The sequence below is a fragment of the Falco naumanni genome, chromosome 5, assembly GCF_017639655.2.
Source record: "Falco naumanni isolate bFalNau1 chromosome 5, bFalNau1.pat, whole genome shotgun sequence".
Taxonomy (NCBI): domain Eukaryota; kingdom Metazoa; phylum Chordata; class Aves; order Falconiformes; family Falconidae; genus Falco; species Falco naumanni.
Genome location: NC_054058.1, coordinates 32427287 through 32449915, shown reverse-complemented (window position 1 = coordinate 32449915; position 22629 = coordinate 32427287). Strand labels below are relative to the sequence as shown.

General features: G+C 41.8%; 1 protein-coding gene across 1 annotated transcript; it reads right to left on the bottom strand.

Moving 5' to 3' along the window:
* Positions 1-187: 187 nt before the first annotated feature.
* PWP1 (PWP1 homolog, endonuclein) lies at positions 188-20136 on the bottom strand. Its single transcript, XM_040594749.1, has 15 exons — positions 19975-20136; positions 19813-19871; positions 17434-17579; positions 16929-17014; positions 14559-14655; positions 12861-12971; positions 12267-12397; positions 10896-10969; positions 8624-8720; positions 7664-7725; positions 5467-5578; positions 4356-4446; positions 3385-3506; positions 2809-2914; positions 188-2097 (listed from the first exon to the last, which is right to left on the bottom strand). The coding sequence occupies exons 1-15, from the start codon at positions 20038-20040 to the stop codon at positions 1982-1984; spliced, it is 1476 nt and encodes a 491-aa protein (XP_040450683.1). The 5' UTR covers positions 20041-20136; the 3' UTR covers positions 188-1981.
* Between the last annotated feature and the right edge of the window lie 2493 nt (positions 20137-22629).

The following is a 22629-nucleotide window of genomic DNA, read 5'->3' as shown; positions in this document are numbered from 1 at the left end:
TTGCCTTCTGAGATCAGTATGTGAATAAGAAGCCCCAGAAAGACAGTTTGAGGGATCCCGTTTAGTCAAGGAAAAGATGCGTTGCTTGCAGTAATGCAGTTTCTTCCTAAAACAAAAAGCAACTTCTAGAGCTACAGTGCCAATTAATACCAGAGGCAGAGATAACAAATTACTACGCTCGAAGAGCTTAACACAAAAGCATTTATTTCAAATGAAAGAGCTTTGAAAAACTTGTCACTAGAGAGCACTTGAACAGAGGTGATTCTGGTGCTTTTACCTTCTTAAGCTTCACAAAATTAGTTGTTCATTTGTTGTCCACACATTGTTCACTGCTGCTGGGTAGAGAAAGGATTGAGGCAGGAATCCCACCACATCCAGAATACTCTTGGTTCCTGCAGAGCCATGCTGAAGGCCTGTCACCAGACTAGAAATAGCTGAGCCCGATTCAGAAGTAGCCACTTCCCATCCCTCCAGGTTAAGGAAACCTACAGCCCTGCCTTTTCCCCATCTGCAGTTTGTACTGATACAATTTATCTGCTTTACCTTTATTTTACACCAGAATGAGTTCTGGTGAACGAGGGTGGAAAGCAGCATAAGTAAGGAAGAAAGATACTGTCAACTACATGCACCAACACTACAGCTGCTTTGATACCAGTTCCTGTAAATCCAGGGCACTTTCACAGCAGCAGCAGCGCTTTAGCAGACACCCCACATAGAGAGGGAAGCACTTCCCAGGAGGGTATGATTATCATTTAATCTTTGGCCCGGGGTAAGACACCTGGGTGTTCATTTTAAATGTAAGGAAACTGCCTGAGTCCCATGCCTTCATTAGGTTCTTGGTGCTTTAACTGAAGTGCTTAAGTCAGTGGTTAGGCTGATACTCAAAATGTTCCTCTGTGCCTTCAGGTTTCAAACAGAAATGCCTGGGAGGAGTAAGAACATGAGTATGTAATACTGACAGCTTTCAACAGTGACAGTGACCCACTGAGATCTCTACCCTCTTTGTGTCCTGACCGCCTCTGATCCTCTTCTGAGTAGTAGCTCCTTATTTCAGTTCATATTCTCTTCATACCTCTTCTATTTCGAGCTTGAAGAAAACCCCGGTACATATGCAACATCAATAACCTTCAGGTGCGGTAAAATCAGGGAAAAGAAACCCTTGGTCTTCATGGGACAAGAGCTGGGCTATTTCTAGTTTGATATTGGTGAACTGAGGTATTACAAATACACTTCAAGATTCTACTCAGCGACTCCAACTTACTCCCCCAAAAATAGTCTTAAGACTTTAAAAAGTTACACAGAAGGAATTTAAAAATCTCTATTAGAAATCTGTAAATCTAGCCTCATATTAACGATAAATTATCTATTTACACTTGTCATTTCATTCTGCTTTTGTTTATTTATTACTCAGCTGTTGTATGAAATATTTTTCCTTACGCCCTCAGAAGGTATTTACATTCTTTGCAGTATCCAACAAACCCCTGGCAGCAGCAGAATGCTTTTCTAGTGACCGTTTCATTGTATAGATCAACTTTACACATAGTAGCCCCTCTTTCAAGGATCATCATCTTGGGCAAAAGCAAATGATTTAATCTTTCAAAGCCAGCAGGAGAGGCAGAAACTTAGAACTGCAGATTTAAAGCTTAACCACATCACCATGTTTCTTTGTCTGAGATTAAGAACCCTGTAGACTGCAAGACACTATAGCAGGGGTCCTCAAACTTTTTTAACAGGGGGCCGGCGCGTGGATGCAGTGGCAGGCAGTCATCTGCGGCTGCTTGGTTCCCCCCCAACCCCCAGCAGGGGGTGGGGTGGGTGGTTCTGTAAATACCAGGGGCTGGATTGAGGACCCTGGGGGGCCGTAGTTTGAGGACCCCTGCACTATAGAGTAATTTCTATGGACTCTCACCAAATGGGGAGCTGTAGAATACACATTCTTCGTAGTCCCATTTGTTACTTTGATTTTCTGATGTTTGGTCCATCATGATTCCATTGCTGTCTCCACATCATTGCTGCTACTGCTGGCCACAGTACCGCAAGCCGCAGAGTTAGCACTAGCCAGGACAAGTCTCTCTCTGTTTCCAAAAACTTCATTCACTGCAACACAGATAGGGATCGCTTACATGTCACTACTGTCCCAGAGACAAGAGGAGCACAGCAGGTACAGACAGCATGGTTCGCAGCATGGAATGGAAATCCTAACCTGGTGCAGTTTCAAAGCTTTTTCCCTTACCCCAAGTAGGAAGTTGAAGCTTAAATGTCAGAACAAATCTCCCGCATATGATACTTCAAATTTCAAGTCCTGTTACTTCTCCCCCAGAGCATCTCTAGATGTTGCCCTGTGCATAATTCCTGTACCTCAGTACTGTGAAATGGATGAGTTTTGTAGAGCAAAACATCAAGTTTAAATAATTTCTGGTTTTAGTCTCTCTGGTTTCCACCAAGCTCTTAAAAGCCTTCTCCAAAAATTCATGCCATTTAGTTACGTGTTGCTATAACAACCAATCTGAACTGGTCCTCACTTTTATGCCTACAGGTACTCAAAGAATGTGACACTTGGTTGCACCAGGATTAAACATTAAGAAAAAAAGTAAAATACAGTATTATAAGCAATCGGGTGTTACACTTCAGCTACAAGAAAATAAATAATGTGGCAAGCAGTTCTCCAAGTTAGAAAAAAACCCACATTTTTTGAATCTGAAAACATGAAAACATGTAGTCTTGGGGTATTTAAACACACTACCCTACAGTTTCTCTCAGAGCCATAATACATTACTGGGGGCAAGGTGAGAACCACAAGAATGTTACCTGCAGAAATCTTGCTTATGTCCCAAACGCGCAGCCCTTCTCGCTCTCCTCCAAAGGCAAAAACAAACGGAAAGTCAGGGCAGCAAGCTGCACAGAAGAGAACACCCTGGGGGAGGAGGAAAGAGGATATATTTTAAGATATCATCCTAAAATGAATGTCATCTGAAAATACTTCCACCGAGTTTTAACAAATATAAGCTCTCTCTTAAGATTCCTGAAACTCACTTTGCAGTACAGAAAACTTAAGTCAAGAGTTGCTAATTGCAAACAGTAAATCACATCTTTGTCTTGAAACTGGCAGATGCACACCGGAGCACCTATAGTTCTACTCAAAACTTTGTATCTGGTATTCAGGTCTGAGGCTTTGAAGCAGTCTGCCAATTACTGAATTGAATATTGAACTGAATATTGCACTGTAATGAGAATGATTTACCCAGAATACACAGATGTGATTTTTTTTTTTTTCCTAAAAGATGTTACATTAGGTAAAACAAGATTCAAGCTAGACAAAAAAGAATAAGCAGACATAGTTTATATACAAACCTTCCCAGAATCGAGAAATTAATTTTACTCTACCATTTTCATATCCCTGGAATGGATTAAACTTGGTCTGTTTCCCAGGATATCCCAAATTTTCACGTATTTGTCAGCAGATGATGTCACAAGGCACCCTTTGATCTGACTGCTTAGTTGTAGCCCTAGAAGATTAAAAGTACAGCAGTGTGAGAGCACCAGCTAATCACTATTTCAGAGATGAGGATACATTTTGAAGTGAAGTTGTGAGAACAAACCCAATATTCTCCTCACGTTGAACTCTGTTCCGGCACAAAGGAACAAAACGTTAATGAAAGTTCCCTGCTGCCTCTGCTCCCTGTAGCAAGAGCAAACTGCCTTCATGCAGGCCTGTTTTGTCTCTCAGTCCAATAACAGTAACAGTGCAAAGATGCTATTGTTCTACTTCTTACATCACTTAATCTGGCTTCCCTAGGTAGGTTTTTTTCATTTATTTGCCAAAGACCATCTCTTTTGCTATCCAACATGATGGGGCATATTCATATAGTCTCATTTTAGGCACCTAATCAGGTGCTTCAGGTTGCTTTTTGGAAGCTCCTACACTGATCAAATACTTAAATAGCCTGAAAGAGGCAGTGTGAAAACCTTCCTGTGTGCCACACCTAAATCATCGCCAGAGTGAATCATAAAACAATTATGGACAGAGGAGGTAAATATTCTAGTTCACAGTCCTGGACCAGATTCCATACTTTTTGTTCCTTCTCACCCAAAAATCACAGGGAGCGTGTCCCAAGTGAATAGATCTGTTTTGAGACGCCTATTCATGACACTCACTGAGAAAAGGTCACTGTTGTTAAAATATTTTGCTTACAATGGCTTCTCAGCAGAGATCTGTTTCACGTGCCAGCTCCCCATGATCAGTATGCACAACTTTTACTTGTCAAGCAAGGAATCGCTACTGCCTCAGTCATATCAGTTAGACATCTTCCAGATGTGCCTCGCCGCTGGGGGCAAACACAACACACACAATTTACCTGACACCTCTTCATCGTGAGCTTTCAGTGTAAACAGCGGCTTATCAGAACGAGCATCCAGACAGTACACAAAGCCATCCTCTGTGCTTGCCTAAGGAAACATTTTCAAAACAAACAGCCATAATCACTAATTTGGAAAAAAGCTCCTATGAAACAATGCCCACCCCCTAGTGATCCAAGGCAGACTCCACACTACTTGGCAGGGCACGTTACACAAGTGTACACAGGTCTGCGTCCCCGAAGTCAGGCTCCATCCAGCCGGTACCTGAGCCATTCTGTGCACCTAAACTATGCTGCACTGACTTACGTGTAAGTCTTACTCCTAGACAAATTCCTTAAAATTGTATTTTGAAGATGGTTGCACTACTAAGCTTGGCTCACGCTAGGCAATGAAATACAGAGCCTTCAGTCTCCTAACTGTCAGTTCAGTGTTTGTGTAGCCATCTTGTGGCTACATAATGGCCCTGTGCAAATCTGCATGTGATTATACCAAGAGAATTCTACCTCACAAACCCAACAGAACTGAGCAAGTGTTCTTAATGGCTGTATACACAAAGCACCAGAGAGCTAGACAGAAATTGAGAAAATAGAAAAGATTTGGTTTTGAATTGTGTTTATAAGTTTTATTGTAGAAATCTCGACAAAACTAAGGTCTTTTTACTCTATACCAGCCAGGAGGACAGTGCCCTCTACCGCTGATTTAAAACACAGAATTAATATTCATGATCCTAGTTCTAATTAGCTACTTCTTAGCCCCAATTGCCTCATTACATGAAACACAACAGCAACTACACAAAGGCAAATATATCCCAGTCACTGAACACTGTAACAACATGGCAAAGATGCCACCTCTGGAGTGAAAAAGCATCAGCATCAATTGCTTTTCTACTGTCATAATAAAGATACAAGTAAGTAGCTGGGTCTTGATATGCTTGTTGGACAAACTACCTAAAACCACCCTCCCACACACTGCATTTCTAAAACAAGCAACACCAACAGTCCAACTGTCCATCAGCTCTGTTACATAATTCAGAAACATCCTGAACACAAAATACAGGTTAAATGAAATGGCAGCAGTCAACAGACCAAGAACAGAAGAGCATATACTCACTAAGAAATTACAAGGTGAAAATTGATTCCAGGTTACTCTTTCAACCTGACCACTAAATCGCCACACTCTATGGTTATCTTGTGGGTTTCTGCAATCATACAGCACAGCTGATCTAGGGGAAAAAGATAGGAAATGAAAAAAAAAAAAAAATTCGGGGCAGAATACTTTATGAAGTTTGTTTTACCACTGGCATCTATAGAAAGTCCATGTAAACTACAATTCAAAAATTAAAATGGAAACAACTTCACTATTTAATTTTCCAACTCTAGTAACAGATGAAAATTTCTCAGATAAGCACAAGCTCTTCCCATATGCTTCAAAGTTTCATCTTGGTGACAGACGTTCTATTGAAACTTAGCAAACAGAGTCTGAATTTACTCAATACACAAGATGCTTAATAGGAGACAATATTTATGAAAATATACCACTAATTACAAAGACTTCAGTAAAGTCAAGTAATGACTGTTCAAAAACAACGCACTAATTACAAAATCAATGTTATACACATAAAAACATTTTCAAATATGATTTAAGGAAAAAAAATATCAGAATCTTTACAAGTATTTAAGGAAATGCTACTCCAAAAAAGATAAAGAGCAGACGGGAGTTAGTGGGTCCTGTGGTATTTACAGGCATACGCTCAGCCCAGTGGTGGCAGAATCTGCCCCAATCCAAAACGCTCATGGATGCAAAATGATGCAAAATCTTCTATGACGAGATGACCTGCCTAGTGAATGAGGGAAAGGCTGTGGATCTTGTCTACCTGGACCTTAGTAAAGCTTTTGACACTATCTCCCACAGCATTCTCCTGGAGAAAGTGGTTGCTCATGTCTGGGATGGGTGTACTCTATGCTGGGTTAAAAGCTGGATGGATGGCTGAGCCCCAAGAGTGGTGGTGAATGAATCCTGTTGGTGTCCGGTCACAAGTGGTGTTCCCCAGGGCTCAGTACTGGGGCCAGTTCTGTTTAATGTCTTTATCAACAATCTGGATGAGGGGATTGAGTGCACCCTCAGTAAGTTTGCAGATGACACCAAGTTAGGGAGGAGTGTTGATCTGCTTCACGATCTCCTTGAGGACAGGAGGGCTCTGGACAGGCTGGACCAACGGGCCAAGGCCAGTTGTATGAGGTTCAGCAAGGCTCAGTGCTGGGTCCTGCACTTGGGTCACCACCACCCCACACAGCGCTACAGGCTGGGGCAGAGCGGCTGGAAAGCTGCCTGGTGGGAAAGGGCCTGGGGGTGCTGGCTGACAGCCGGCTGGGCATGAGCCAGCAGTGTGCCCAGGTAGCCAAGAAGGCCAACTGCACCAAAGGGGTAGCTAAAATGGGATCGAGCAGCTGGTCTCAGTGTTTGGACTTTTTTTTTTCCTTTTTTTACTGAAGGAATCAAGGGGGAGGGAAGTAGACAAAAGCTTGTTCCTAACAACAATAAAAGGTTTTTCTCCAACACTTTCACTTAAGCAGATGTAGCAAGAGCATAACAGAAGCCAGAGGACATAAAGGCTTGGCTAAAGATTGGCAAGTCTATAAATATTTTAACATAAAGACAAAGTCTTAAAAGTAGGATTAAAAAAAATAATGATAAAAGAAAATCATTGTTACAGAACAAAATTAAACAGCTACTCCTATGAGATGGGAGAACAGAGGGGAAGTTTTGTGGCTGGCAGGGCTCGTAAGAACTGGCAGTTACAGAGCTGCTCCAACCATGCAGATACAAAGGATGTCACAGCACCTCCAGGCTCCACGCTAAAACGCTGGCTGTGGCATGCCTACCCACAGAAGCTGTAGGGAGCCAACTGGGATTTCAAAAGCCCCTCATGTCCTCACTCTGGTCTTACAGTTTGGCAGAACCTGGACGAGTTTTCACAGGAACGAGCAGTGATACATTCCCAGTGCAGAAAATGCCATAAGGACAAATTAAGAAATAAATTCAGTTTGGAGCAGACAACTGGCACAGAAAATGTCAGTCCAGATGGTTAAAGGATTTGACTAGTCCTGAGAAAGAGGTAAGGAAAATGACATTTTGGCCACATACAAACCTGGCTACCTTACTGGACAAAAATAATAGCATTACTCAAATTTGGCATAGTTACAAGCAAAGGAAAAAAAAAACCCAAACCATGAGGCAACTTAATGGGCTTAATTCAATACTAATACCCTTCTTACATGTAACATTTGAAAACATTACCCTGACATACTTATCGTAAGATCCAGAAATAAGGGTCTGAGTTTCAAACGGATGAAATTGCAGTGTCTGCACCTAGAGAACAGAAGATTTTATTTAAAATAATAAGCACTGCGATATAACACACATATACAGGAACTTTCTTTGCCCAAACAAAGCACAACCCCCCTCCCCAAAACCAGCACACGTCCTTCCAGAACCCTCTCCTATTAAGCTTGTTATACTCAGATTTTGCATAAAACAGTGCAAGAGATGTACATTATTTTTATTTCTAACACCCACATCCAGTGGAAACAAAGTATTTTCCAATATAATTTAACTGAACAGAACCACGTGCCCCGTTTCTGCCCTATATATTAAAAAAAAAAAGCTGGAGGAGGTAAAAGAATAGCTGCTTCCAATTTGGGGAAAAATGCAGGTGTTAGCAAAAAATGAAAATCAGGAGTTTGCCAAGGGCAGCGACCTTGTTAACAGCAAAGTAAGGTTACAGCTATTAATAACTAACTTTCACATTTTAATTACTAAAAGATCAATTCATTTCTGAAGTACCCATCACTATGGTATTTTAGTATCATTTATTTTAAACCTTTCTTACCTAGAACAAACTGTAACTGACACTCATTGTTTCCTTAAAGAGGGAGTTACAGTTTGACCTGTGCTCAGAGATCTATTTTTTGTAGCTTATACCAGCACTATTAGATTCCCAACCACCAGGGCTTTCACACAAAAGACATTTTTAAAACTGCTGTCAATCTTCACAAACTTTCTAAAGGACAAGTTAAATAACATTTTAAAAAGCAAATACAGTGTTGTTTGCAAAAGCAACCAAGTCAGAAATTTAAAGAATTCTGCACAGTTGTCTGAAAATTACAAATTGTTGTTCTAAGGGTTCACTACCAAACAGCTAATGGAAAATGCAGTTTTTTTCCCCTCTATATTTTACAGTGGAAAAAATATAACAATTATTACACACCTTGTCTGTATGTAGCATCAGGTTGGCTGCTGGCTTACCCATAGACATATCCCACAAAATCACAGTATTGTCAGCAGATGCACTTGCTAAAACGTTCCTGATAATGGATAAAAAAACCGACCAAACTTTGAAAAAATCTTTATAGAGATACAAAAAAAAAAAAAAAAAAAAAAAAGTCAAAAATCAAAAATACATACAGAACCTGATCCTGAGATCAAGCACACTCTGGTTGACAGACTATGCTCCCTGAAGGTAATTCCGAGTTACAAATAAAGACTACAAGCAGACTTTATTGCATTATATTAGTACAACACTTAAAACAACAACATTGACAATTTTGCTTGTATTTCTGCCCCCAAAAATCGCTTAAAATATGATTTACTGGAAGATTTCTTGAACAAAATGAAGCAAGAAAGGCTTTTAAATGCTTCTTTTCCTTTGACATTACAATAGTATTTTTAAACATCAGCTATGCAACTTAGTTCTGTTTCCATATGCATACAGCCAAGAGCCCGATTTTAAAATAGTTTGCTCTCTAATATCTGAGTGTTTATGTAACTACTGAAGACCTAACACTTTATACCCTTCACAGAATACTGAAATGAACCACTAACATTTCAGTTTACAGACCCACATTTCAACTTAAATTTGACCAATTGTGTTAAGAGCAATAAACACACAGTTTACAAGTTTAATCAGAAACAACTCAAAACATTCCCAAAGGCCTGTCAAATACACAGTACGACTGCTACCATTGCTCTTAAAAACAGATCTATTACCACAACATACTGTTTCGGATTGAAACTGCTCCCTGCTCACCTTTTTCTTTTTATATTAACCAAGTGTTTCTGACTGGAAGAGCTAACAGTCTCCCGGAAACACTGTTCTCCTAAACAACGTTACAAGATTAAGTTAAGAAAATGGACAGTGAAGGCTGTGACAACATTTTACAGTAACATCATTATGACCTACAGGCAGAACGTTATTTAGAGAGCTGTCACAGCACGTCTTGCTTAAAAAACGCCCCACCCAAAGAACATTTAAATATAAGCTGCTCCAAGGAGTTCCTTGCTTTGCTCATAAAGCTTCCCTTTTCAAAACTGTTTTTGTTTCCTGAAAGATCTACCAGTATCAGTGAGTTCAAAACTCAGCACATTACAGAATTATGCATTCCAGACACTTAACTACTGTAGCTGTAATTTTTGTGACTTGTCTCTTATGTTATCCCCAGACAACCATTTCTAGGTACATGAAAGCTACTCTTTTGTAAGACTGATGGAATGATCACTACCACACTGTGCCTATGTGTTTAATTTAAGAACAATAGATGGTGCACTGTAAATTAAGAGTGCAATTTTCTTTTCCAACCTAAGCAATTTTATTATTTACTGCATGTCTGAGTGTGTTACCTTCTTCAGTATCTAGATAATAAAGCATTACAAGTGAAGGCTTACACCTGCTCATCAGGAGTATGCGGAGTTGACTACATGTATTTTCAGAGATATTTATGACAGCAGGAAAAAAAAATATGGAAAAAAAAAATCAGCCTGTGTCTGACTGGAAGTTTCAAGGCCCATGCTGAGGAACCTTCCTCAGTTAAGAGCTGAACTGCTAACCATCACCTAAGCAATAAAAAACCAGCAGCATCTTTACTTCAGTCAGCACACTGTCCTTGATCTCTCCCCCAAGATAGGCCAGCTCTGTGTTTCTTCAACAGCAGCACTTCATTGCTTGTTCGTTCAGGCAGCAGGGAATTCTCTCTGCCTAGGATAACCCAAAGGTCACAGGCCTTTCTATAACTGTGCTATTAGGGCTCTTACACTCTTTTTTCTGTTCACAGCTCTGGGGCAAAAGCCAGAGGAAAAAAATCCAGCACAGCAAGGACTTCCTTCTATAAATCTACTTCTATCTGTTGAAATGGTTTTAGGTTATTGGCAGATCAGGGCAGCCCTTCTGCTTCTCCAATTTGTGCATCTGACTTAAAGTAGCCGATATATCAAATGGCTTTGACTCACCTTAGCCCTGGACAACCTGCAAATAAAGAGTGATTGCAGCAATATACAGTTGTTTTTTTTTTAAAAAATAATCAAGACTTCTAATTAAAAAAAAAAAGTGGCTGGGGGGAATGTGTGTTTTTGAGAATTGATTCATTTCAGCACTGCTTTCAAGTTCAATGTTATCCTACATAAGATTCTGGATTTGTGTGAAAAATGTGTGCTTGATTAAGTATGCAAATTTGTAACCATTCATTGTTATTAAAGTATTCCTTTACCTGCTTTGTTTGTTCCATGAAAGATCAAGCACAGCATCAGTATGTCCTTTCACTGTCCCTTCTGAAGATAAACTCTGTGTATGCAGACACAACATAAAGAGACTTTTGAATTACAGCTTCAGTGGAAATCAAGCATTACAACATGTTAGTATCCATTCCTTAATGCCTTTATCAGCAACTTCATATTTTAATTTATTCTCACTTGCTGCAACAAGGCTTTTGACACTGTCTTTGCAGTTCCTGCACCTCACCTCTTACCCCAGAGGTCAGATTGCCCTGTTCACAGCTGGTGGTCGTTCACAGAACTGGTTATTCCCTTCAGGCTGGTGAAAGGAATTCTATTGTGTCCAGCTAATGTGCAGCTTCTAAATTTAAAAGGGTTAAGCTTCCAAGTTTACTGCGACAGCAATTGGAAACCACCCATAAGCCACCTTGTTCCTCTTCTGTTCTTGATTCCAAGCTTTAAATATCCATACAGAGAACAATTAGTATTTCAAATTGAGGTAACATTTATGAACACTATATTCAACAGCAATTCTGGTAACTCGGTGATTTTCAGAAGCAAGTTTCACAGATCAAATTCCCCTTTCAAAGATACTTTTTCTATTGTTTTTAAAACCAGAAGGTCTAAGAGCTCAAGAACTAAGTCCCCTTCACAATTACACAGTGGTCCTTCAGCTGACTAACGCTGCAGTACTGCTTCATTTGGGAAACCAAGATTATCTACATACCTAGTGTTCACCTTCCCTATTTACTCTAGGGAGTGTTAAAGCACTTCCTGAAGCATCTACTATACCAAAAATCTAGAAAATTTAAGTGATGTTATCTTCTGTGTTTGTTTTACATACCAAAGAATTTGGACAAATTTTAACAACATATTCAGGCATACAATAAGAGTCAGATTCATCTCACATAACTTAGCATGCAGTCTAAAACTCAGTCTTCCTCTTTGGTAGTTAGGATTTTCTCTGCAGTCCCGTAAAAGAAACTCAGCCATGCTCTGTGTGTGTGTCTCTACACATTCTCCTTAGACTATCTCAATGGCTATCTTAAAATGTGTTTAAATTTTAAACACATAAAGCTAACAAGATGAATCCTGAATAAATGAATTTTAGTAGTGTTAACCTTGTCCTTTATTGTTCAACATCTTTTCAACTTTGAGTCACAGGAAAATACCAGTTTTAGCCTGTTGCAGACAACCATGACATTATCTTCTGTAACCTGTCTAAACACCATCTTTCAACATGACATACAGAATTAAACCAGATTATCCACGATTTTTTCCATTGTAGGAGAAAAAGTAATAACAACATTATCCTTGCTCTAGGTTTCCTGCATCCAACCAGATACAAACCATTTTGCAATACTTACTTTCTTTCCTTTCTTTTTCTTCTTTTTCTCTTTCTCGCCTCCAAGAGAAAAGACTGGTTCCAAGGATTCTACTATATCAAGGTCCCAAATGTCAATAACTGGGGTCATGTTACCCACTGCAACATAATTTCCTACAAGCAGAAACCCAAATGCATCCACATTTAGAGTCACAAAACAGCGTATCTGGCATTCCAGGTGTTGCTTATTTCTTTAAGTAAAACACATACTTACGTGCCAGAATCTTCTATTTGAACATATTTGGCACAGGCCATAATTACTTTGAACAAAAGCAACCTTTCATTTGCAAATGGAAAATAAAGCAGATTATAGCAGAGCTTGCTCTGGTCTGCTAACTGATGATAACTTATTTGTAATAAAACCAGTGTTTTAGTCACATAACTTGTTATAGCAGCATCACTAAGGTAACTGTAACACCAAACCAAAAACCCTGATATTCAGTTTTTCCATCTTAATATCTTGGGTTTATTTCTGTTTGTACTACTGGAGGCAATTATTCAGTGACAAAATTACATTTATGTACTTTTCAAGTAAAAATTATTTAACTGGACATGTACAGTATCCTTTGCAACTTACCTTGCGATTCATCAGGACTAGGATCAAAATTCAACCACTCCAGACATAGAGGGTAAGCAGGCAAGATAATATCATGATGTACATAAAATGAGTTCTCTTCATGATTATAAACTATAAAAGAATTAAAGATATATAAGATATCAGAGAAGAGGAAAAGCAAGCAACTATGAACAGTTCACTTCTGCAAAAGGCAGATGTGGCAAACACTAAGCTGTCAAGATGTAGAATGTAAATTCACAGTGTGTTCAGAGCTTTAGTGTAGAAGCCAGAGACTCCAAGTACTAATGTTACGCCACACAGAATTACACAAACCATTCTCCTGTGTACTTTAGATGAAGAAGTGACAAGCTCAGCAAAGCTTAGATACTTTATTCCTAGCATATTGCATTACTTCGTAAGATCACTTCAAAATAGATGCTCTGTATCCACCACTTTCTACATCAGGATACATTAATGAAGGTTTAGGCACTCATTTTACAGAATGAGCATTTTTTTTAAAAAGGAATAATTCTAGATGAAATCAAAGGGGAAATGAATGTAAAAAATAAACATTTTTCAAATTAGAGCAAGATGAAGAAGTCAGGTGAAGTTACCTTTAGTAGGTTGTAACTGATACACAGGAAGAGTTTTGGTAAAGCAACCCTATACTAAACAGCATTCCCTTTAGCCAGCTGTTTTTCTCCCTCTAATAAATGAATTTACTAACCTGATAGGATAGTGGAAAACCCCCTTTAATTATTTAATAACATGGCATCATCACACACACAAAATCACTGTGCCGTTTTTAAGTGTATGTGACAGATGTTCAGATACTAAGTAAAGTCTTCAATTAACTAAGTACTCTTGGTAGCTAAGACAGGGCTACCCAATGTTATAGACTGCAGAAGCCTGTGCTACTGTTTTATAAGTTTATATTGAGAAAATCACACAGTTAAAAAAATTTGTAAACACCTCCAGATACAGAAAATGCCAGATGCTGGTATCTAAAGAGATGCTTTCAAACACTTTTGCCTTGCTGTTTTCTTAAAACCGAATACTTTGCTTGCAGAAACATGTACCATAGCAGAAGTAGCCAGAAACATTCCCTCAAAGAACCACTGTAAAAGAAGACTGTAACTTCAGCACACTCAGTACTCCTTGCTGCAACAGAAAAAACCTTTTACACAGTAAAACTAAACCCATCCCTGGAACAAGCAGTATTTAGACCTTACTGAGGATCATCTCTTCTAAAACTAAGATGATAAAGGTGCTGATTCTTTGACTCCTAGCAACGGACAACCCATTTAAAGAAGAGAGGAGAAAGCTGAAGGGAAAAAAAATGACATCAAAATAATAAACCGCAAGAGGAAGCTTGCATGATATGGAAAGTAAGACTGGAAGAAAGATCTTATGTTCAGAGAATAAAAATACCATAGTATTTTCTAAGTGTCATTAGAAATGAAATAAAGAAAGGAAATGCTATACTGCCTGAAGGAAGCACACTGTCCTCTAAATAACAGTAACTCCACGTGAAATACTCTAGTTCTGGAGAGTGGCTAACGCACTATGACATTGGAAAGAGGACAAAACACACAGGGCAGATGGGGAGGAAAAAACCTTCCAAAACCCAACCCCCTCCTCCTACACAGCCATATGGAACACGCTAGGCAAGACATAATCCCTAGGTTCACTGTAAGGATTGAATCTGATATTACTTACCATGGACCTCCAAACTACAGTAGTCTTTATCAGCTCTGCCACAAAGGACAAGATTGTCACTGGGCTTAATCAAAAAGTCCTCCTGTTCATATTGATCCTGAACAGCAAAAAGGAGAGGACAATGGATGTTAAGCAAAGCCCATAAATGCACAAAACTACACATGTTCAAAAGGTTGAATCAGTAATAATTTTTAACCATAACGGAAAACACTCAAACCCCAACACCCTGCTGCTCATCTGCCAAAAATCATCTTAGAGTAGTACACAGAGAAAAGCAGGAACCAAACTCGATCATGGGGAGATTGAATGTTATTATATAGACTGAAGTACTGCTCATGTGGACCTAGGTGGACTTAAAGAGATGTTTAATTACCAAATACAAAATCATATTTTGAGGTTACCATGATGCAGCCCATTGCTGAAAAGAAAATCACCACCAGGAGCCCACATACACAGCTTATTTCCCTTGTGTTCTCATGCCTTAAGCATTTATACAGTGTAACAATGTCTTACACAATAAGCATACTGTAACTGCTCCTCACATCCAGCAAGCAATTCCAGGAGCATTAGAACATTGTCTACTTTCTTGAAAATATTTCCCGAAAAGTGCTGCCTACAGCTATATTGGGCATTCAGCTGTACCAGAACAGATGTAACCTCTCATCTAATTTTCATTGTTACTGAGGAATGGAAGGCATTCAGGGAATTTTTGTTAGTGGAAAACTAAGAACTGTACGTAAACGTCAATCGCCTTATGCAAACACAGTACCATCCTTCAAATACACAACATACAAGACTTTGACTTCTTGTTGCAAGCTTTTAATTTCTTTTTTATTCACTTCAAGCTTCTTTTCAATATTGGAATTCTATCAAGTCCTGCAATTCTTTGAATTAATCAACTTAATGTTGCACAATACTTAGTCTTCTACAGTACTAGTCGTAAACACCAAAAGACAACAAAAAAATGCATGTTGAAGAAGGAACTAAAAAGTACTCTCTTTCAGAATTTGAGGAAAGGACTTGAGTGTAGGAACAAAGGCCTGAGAAAAAAAGGTGTTCACTTTGTCTATGTCTGGAAAAGTGTCAGATTTTCTGACACAGAATAAATGCAGCTCATATTCTCTCTGAATCCCTGTGCGAATACCTCTTTGACTATAAAAATCACTCAAAGCATTCCTCTCCTCTACTGGTACACAGGAGCAAGAAAAATCATCAACCAGTCAGTGGAACACAGACAAAACACAGTGCCCCAAAGTGCCCATAGCACGCGAACTCATTTTGAAGATAAGACATAAGCCTTCCTCCTTAAGCTTTGTTACAGTATGTGAAATCACTTCCAGCAACACCTTGTCTGAGACCACATTTGACAAAGTCCCCTGACACACAAACTAGATGTTGCGGTAGAAGGCTACAGCTACTCCTTTCTTTCAGTATTACTAACTTTGTAAAGAACCCAAAATAGAATAGAATAAAATAGAATAGAAGAGACAGCACCCAGAAAAATCTCAGAATCTTTATGCTTAGGTCACAAAAATTCACCTACTCTAGTTGCAATCTATCCTTCTGAACTAAACTGTGGGACATTGTTTGGAATCCCTCCATCTCTTCTCTGAAGCAGCACCCAATTATCCTAGTCATGGCAATACCGATGTTAAGTAGAGCACAAGGATTACCTCACGTCTTGCATGCTGCATCCCTGTTCACCAGAAAAAGACAAACAGGCTGCATAACAGGACAGCACTGCTGACAGTTAGCTTGTCTTAGACTACAGCCAGAGACTGCTTCATACCCTGCGGAGCTCCTACAAAGCCAGCTCCTGCAAAGATGTTCCCCATCTGTTTCCTGGTGGAAACTTAATACAGGCAGAAAAAGTCAACTACACAGTATGCTGTGCATATATGCTTAACAGGGACATACTTCTTCATGCTGTACCCCTAATATGACATGTAGCCTCAGTTCACCTCAGCTTGGTTTCTTCCACAAACTAGTGGAAGGTGTGAGAGTCTTGCACTCTGGGAAGTTTTCTCATTTGGGTGGTTAGTAGCCTGAGATTTGTTATTTCTTCAAGCATTTTCTGCGTCCTACTAGAGAGGTGACAAACCACTCCACATATAGAGGCATATGGTTTAAATGAGCCAGTTCACCTTAATATCTGACTTAAACACAAAACCCCCCCACACACATAAAGGGGACTGCACAAATCAACCTTAAAGAGGGGTGTGTGTGTGGAAAGAGTTCTGCCTGATCAAAAATCTGGCACACCCTTGGAAAAGGACTGCAAGTACTTACAGATCCTAAGGCAGTGTGGAAAATTTAACTGATTTTTAAGTTCATGCCGTTTAAGATATTTAACATTTTTATAGTACTTACTGTAGTTTTTAGAGTAATGTAAGGATCAAGTTCATTACTGCCATATACTGCCAGAGTAGCCAAAGAGTCTCCAAGTTTTATATCACCTAGATGAGAATTTCAGAACATTTTTTATACATTTCAATGACAGATGAAGTTATAAACTCCTGTACCAAAACCTGTATTACAAAATATTAGGAGTGAGCTAAATGAACATTGAAGTTCATGAACATAAGAATCTCATTAAGCTAAATTGCTTTGTGCTTTCAGACTTTTCAGACTCAGTGCTTTCACCAGCACTACAGCAGGGGGAGCGACAATCCTTCCCACATGCTCTAGGTCAGCGAGTGGGACTGAATCATTTCACTGACTAAATGACTTCTAAAACTGGGACAAGCAAATTATTAAAAAGGTGAATTTCCAGCATTTGAAACTGTGTAGTTTCAGGACGCTAATGTCTTGAGTACAACAGGAAGTGAAAAGGCCTTCACTTACGCTGCATATTTGACATTTAAATTTTTCTTACCTGTGCATTCCTCTTCATCATAATTTTCCAAATCATATTCCTCCAGTTCATCATCAGACAGGTCTTCATTTTTATGAGAAGACTTAGCTCTGGCTACATTCATGTCATCTGCCACCGGGCCTTCATCGCTACCATCAGTGTTACCCCTGTTTAAAGATACACATCTCTGAGAAACCATGACAGCCATCTAGGATGCTTCCAGGTAACTGCTTAAGGGACCACTAACAAGATTTCAGCACACAATCCTGGCTATTCATATTGGTTTCAAGTCTTCATGTCAATAATCTGGAAATCCATTCACTCCTTTCCTAACTTTTCCCAAAACACAAGGCACCACTATTCTCAGGCTTCCAGAGAAAGTCTTTCCTTGAAAGTCTTCATGACAAAATTTGGCACAAATTTGGCTCTTCAGAGCTAAGCTGTGTGTCTAAATGCCTTCTTCTTACCCCTTTTTTGTGAATACAATGCTCCCAACCTCACCTCTCTGCATTCTCATGTCCAATTCATTCCTTCCTTCCTTTTTTCCCCTCCCTCCCCCTCACAGGCCCTGTCATATGCAATGATTCTTGCATTTCTTCAAGACTTTTAAGACCTTATTTCCTCATACTTACCATATTTATATTAGAAGAAAAAACAACATAAAATTCTTTAGGTAGGGACATATTGTGCATTACTTCTTAAAGGGTAAGCTATGCAACATCCAGAAAACTTGGAACTTTCATGGCTACAATTCCGTATGCAAGAAATTCAGTAGAAGGAATATAAATTAAACATTGGCTGAGGACTTAACAGACATCTGAGATGTCTCAATGGAGCACGCTCCACAGGAACTCATCCCTGCTGAATACATTTTTTATCTGTCCTGCAAACAAAATTCCCAGGCAATGGTGAGCCACGACAGTTCTCATAGATATGATTTCTAAATTCAGTATCAGAAACCTATTTTTGTAATTTGTTCAGTAAAATAAACACTTCACATTACCAGTTTTTAAACAAGGAAAATCTGGTAACAAGGTAATTAAAGATGCTAAATCTGAGTCTGTTTTGTGATTTTTGCACATGAAAAAAGGTGACTGATACTGTAACAAATTCTACAAAGTGCTAGATGTTATAAAGAGCTCATTAACACCTTTGGTTGTTAGGGATGGTCTTTAAGTTTCCATCCTGCAGTTTAACAGAATGCATAACAGCACCTCCCATCTTTCCATGTTTTTGAAATTGCAAGAGAAAGGAACCTAATCAAAACCTCAAAAGTTGACATGCATAAAGGAGAAACTAGCAACACCACAGATAACAGAAACATTAAACACAGTTGTTTTAAGAAATTCACATAAAGTAAGAATCTTCCGAAGTTTAAGATTATTTTAAAAATACTAAAAAACAAAAACCAGAACAAAACACATTATGGGACAAAACACTGTTCAGCAATTAAAAAAAAAAAGTCACCGATCCATCTAACAGAAATTGGGTGGGTAATATTCACAATTATAAAAGCTTTTACTCTACCTATTGCATCTGTTCAATTGTACATATAACCACACACCCTGTGTAGCTGAAACAGAATTAGAATCCTAAATCTACGAACAGATCTAAATGAAAAAGGCCAGAAATTGGAATAAGACCTCAATCCCTCATCTTCTTTTAGACAGAAAGCAGCTGTTTTTTCATTGTCTTCCATAGATTATATCTCCTAATCCATCACACCTGTTATGCTTTTCATAGGTTTATTTACCTTTTTCTTAAAGGCAGAGTGAGAAAACACAGCTACACAACTAAGGGCATTCAGTGATGAGCAGTCAGCTGCGATGTGTCGTTTCACGTGCGAACCGTAGTTGCACCCCGAGTGACTTTTTGCCGGAGCATTAAGTCCCAAGGCATCCTGAGCCCCACCGCTGCTCCAGACTCGCCCAGACTGTAACGCCTCACCCGCAGCACCCGCCTTTCCGCAGCCCGTTTGGGATCGCCCCCTCGGTTTGCCATGTCTCCACAGCACTCGCGGTGACAAACCCAATCTGAGCTTGTCCCCGCGCTGCAGGAGGGCCCGGGCTCGGCCTGCAGCGCCCCGCCAGCCCGGCGGAGCGGGGCTGAGAGCCGCACCGCGCCCCCGGCGCAGGCAGGGCCCGCTCCGGCCGGCGCTGCTCCCCTCACCCTCCGGGCAACAGACCCTCCCGGGGCGCCAGGGAAACCCAGCGCAGTCCCTGCGGGAGGATCGCGCGGGCCCGCTCCGCTGCTCGCCGCCGCCTCCCGGGCCGGGCCGGGCCCTCCTCAGCCGGCGCCGCTCTCCCCTCCCCAGCTCCGCCCGCGGCCCGGCCCGGTGGGCTCCAACCCCGCCTCCTGCAGAGCCCGGGAGCCGCGCCCCGCCCCACCCCCCCGGCTCACCCCAGCCGCTCCTGGGCCTCCTCGATGAGCCGGTTCAGCTCCTCCTGGCCGAGCTGCACCTGCGGGGCGGACACAGCGAGGGGTGAGCGCGGCGGAGGGCGGCGGGGGCGAGCGGGGGTCCCTCAGCCCGGCCCCGGCCCCGGCCCCGGCCCCCGCCCCCACCTTGTCCGGCGTTTCCTTGGCAACGCCGCAGCGCACCCAGCCGGCGCAAGTCACGGGGCAGCTCATAGCGGCGGCGGCGGCGGCACGCGGGCGGTGCGGGGCAGCAGCACGTGCGGCGGCTCCGGCGCACCCCGAGTGACGTGGCTGACAGCACCTCCGCCCGCAACCGCCGGGAAAAAAGGAAGAGGCGGAGACACAGCGGCGTGAGGTCATCACCCAGCGCCGGGAGGGCACGGAGGGAGGGGCGGGGCCCGAGGGGCGGGGGCGGGGGCGGGGGCGGGGCGGGCGGGCGGGCGGGCGGTGGTTATCCCCTCACGGCCCCGCCCCGCCGCGCCCGGGCAGGGGGCGGCAGACGCTCGGTTTGTGACTGAACGTGGCGGGACACCCGCCGCCGCCAGCAGCAGTTGCTGTGGTGTTCGTGGCGCTCCTTGCGGAAGGCTGCTTGGTTGGTCCCTCCGGCAGCCCCAGCCGCTACACCCGGCACGCCTGCCGTCTTTACGCGGTGCTGCGGCCACCTGGGCCTGCCAGGCTCGTTCGGTGACAGGCAGTAGCGCGGTGCCCCGCGGTAGTTCCGCGACCCCGCTCCCCTGGGCGCTCGGGGGGCACTCGGTGCTGCCCGTCCCTCAAGCCCTCCGCTCCCGGCCCTGGGTCCCGGCTGCCCCTGCTGCCGGGGGAAGCCCTGCCCGGCCCAGGTTGGCTTCCACTTCGGCTCCGAGACGTCCCAGCAGCCATCCACCAAAACTGGGGGTTTACAAGAACCTTTTGTTACTGATCCCTAACATTTGGGAAAAGAAACGGGTGCGCGGAGTCGCTGGTGAGAGGGAGCTGCAGGAAGCCGTGAGGGACTGGCATCTCCACGGGAGGCCCGGCTTTTTGCACTCCCAGATGTCAGCATCCTATACCACCGAACCCAGTTAACTATCAGAGAATATGCATAAAGATCAGAGAACGTCAGAGAAAATGGATAAAATGTCAGCTGGAATTTACAGGAAGGTAGGCTCTTACATGCAGAAATCACTGCTGTTTTCATCACCGAAATCTTAATTCAGGGGATAACTGCAAATTAGAGGGATGGGAAGCTGAGGTCAGGAGAAGGAGCATTTCTCGTGGTAAAGCTCAAGGACCTGGGAACTGAACTTCAGCTTGGCAGATAGGATGGCTACATTATTTCATCTGCATGTCACTAGATAGTACTGCTGCAGCATTTTCATTATTTTTATCCTGATTCTTCTGTGGTTCTGGTGTGAGAGAGAAACAAATATCTAGCAAAATATTACTACCTCTTCACTACCCTGTTCATTTCACCCATTTGCTGCATTTCGTCTTAATGTAGACACAAATGTATGAAGGCAAAAGCTGTATTTTTCTAGCTATTCCTTGTAGTGCCCTGTAGCACAGGCATCCTAGCGCTACCTGGGGTCTAAATAATTACCAGTCTTGCATTTTGGTATGCTTGGCTTTTTTGCTGGGCTGTTATTATTTGCTTTGCTGGTCACCTCTTACAGTGCCCAAGCAATCCTTCTTGTCCTCCCACATACAAGTTGGGTACAGTTTGACTGTCAGTCTTCCTACAAATTCTGAGGGAAGTTTTGTCTAAGTGGTTGCTATTTCCAAATGACAGGCAGAGGGGAGTGTTACGCAGCTAAGAGGAGGAAGGCAACTACTTTCCAGCGCCTGTGTTTCCTGGATGGTTTTTGGTTTTTTTGCAGGTATATATATTTACAGTGTGGAGGTTTGCACAAGAAACACTTGAGCCAGACTTGTTTTTACTGAAGCAATACCCAGAGGGGGCACACATGCTCTACCTTGTCTCCCACAGCGTACATAATCACAAAATAGCAGCGTATTGTGGCGAGGCTCAGCAACAGAAGTACCAAAAAAGAGACTTGGGGAAGGAGGAAGGAAGGAAAACAGGTAGCAACTGTGCATATGGATATTACAGCTTAGAGAACTGCAGTTAGTACTAATAAGTTTTCTTCTCTTTTGAGACTTAGTCCATAAATGCTCGGTGATTCCAATACTTCATCATATACTTGCTGGGAATGTGGAGTTGGGTCTCAGGGTCTTCTTAACAAAAGAAAGACCATTCTCTTAAATATATTATTGTTCCACAGTGCCTTGGCAATCACAGAGATGGCGTTGAAAGAGTGGTGCCCCAGGCAGGAAGCTCCCTGCAGACAACTGAGGTGATAGTAACTGAGCTCTAATGCAGTACAGCCCACTCACCCCAAGGAACCAGCCAGGGCGACTCATAGGTCATAAAAGCAAAACATTAATCTTCTTGGTATTCAGTGTCCAAAGATGATTCAGCCACAGAGGTGTGAAGATTAGGGAAGAAAGCAGATGTTAATTTCTTAATTTGGATGGAATCCTGACACAACCATTGGAAGAATTTTGGGACGAACTGCAAGAGCTGTTCTAATCAGGAACTAGGCTGTATAGCTGACAGAAGTCTCTCTAAATCTCTGCTAGGTGGAAGAAATGGCTGTGAAGAAAGATACGTGCAACAGGAGACAAAAACTTGAATGGCTGCCCCAGGAAGGCTGTGAGGACTGAGTTCAGATCCTGTAGAAATAAAAGGTCTCTGACCAGAAGAATCGTCATCAAACATTCTCATGCCACAGCCTGTTCTGGACTGGCCTTGGGCCTTTCCTA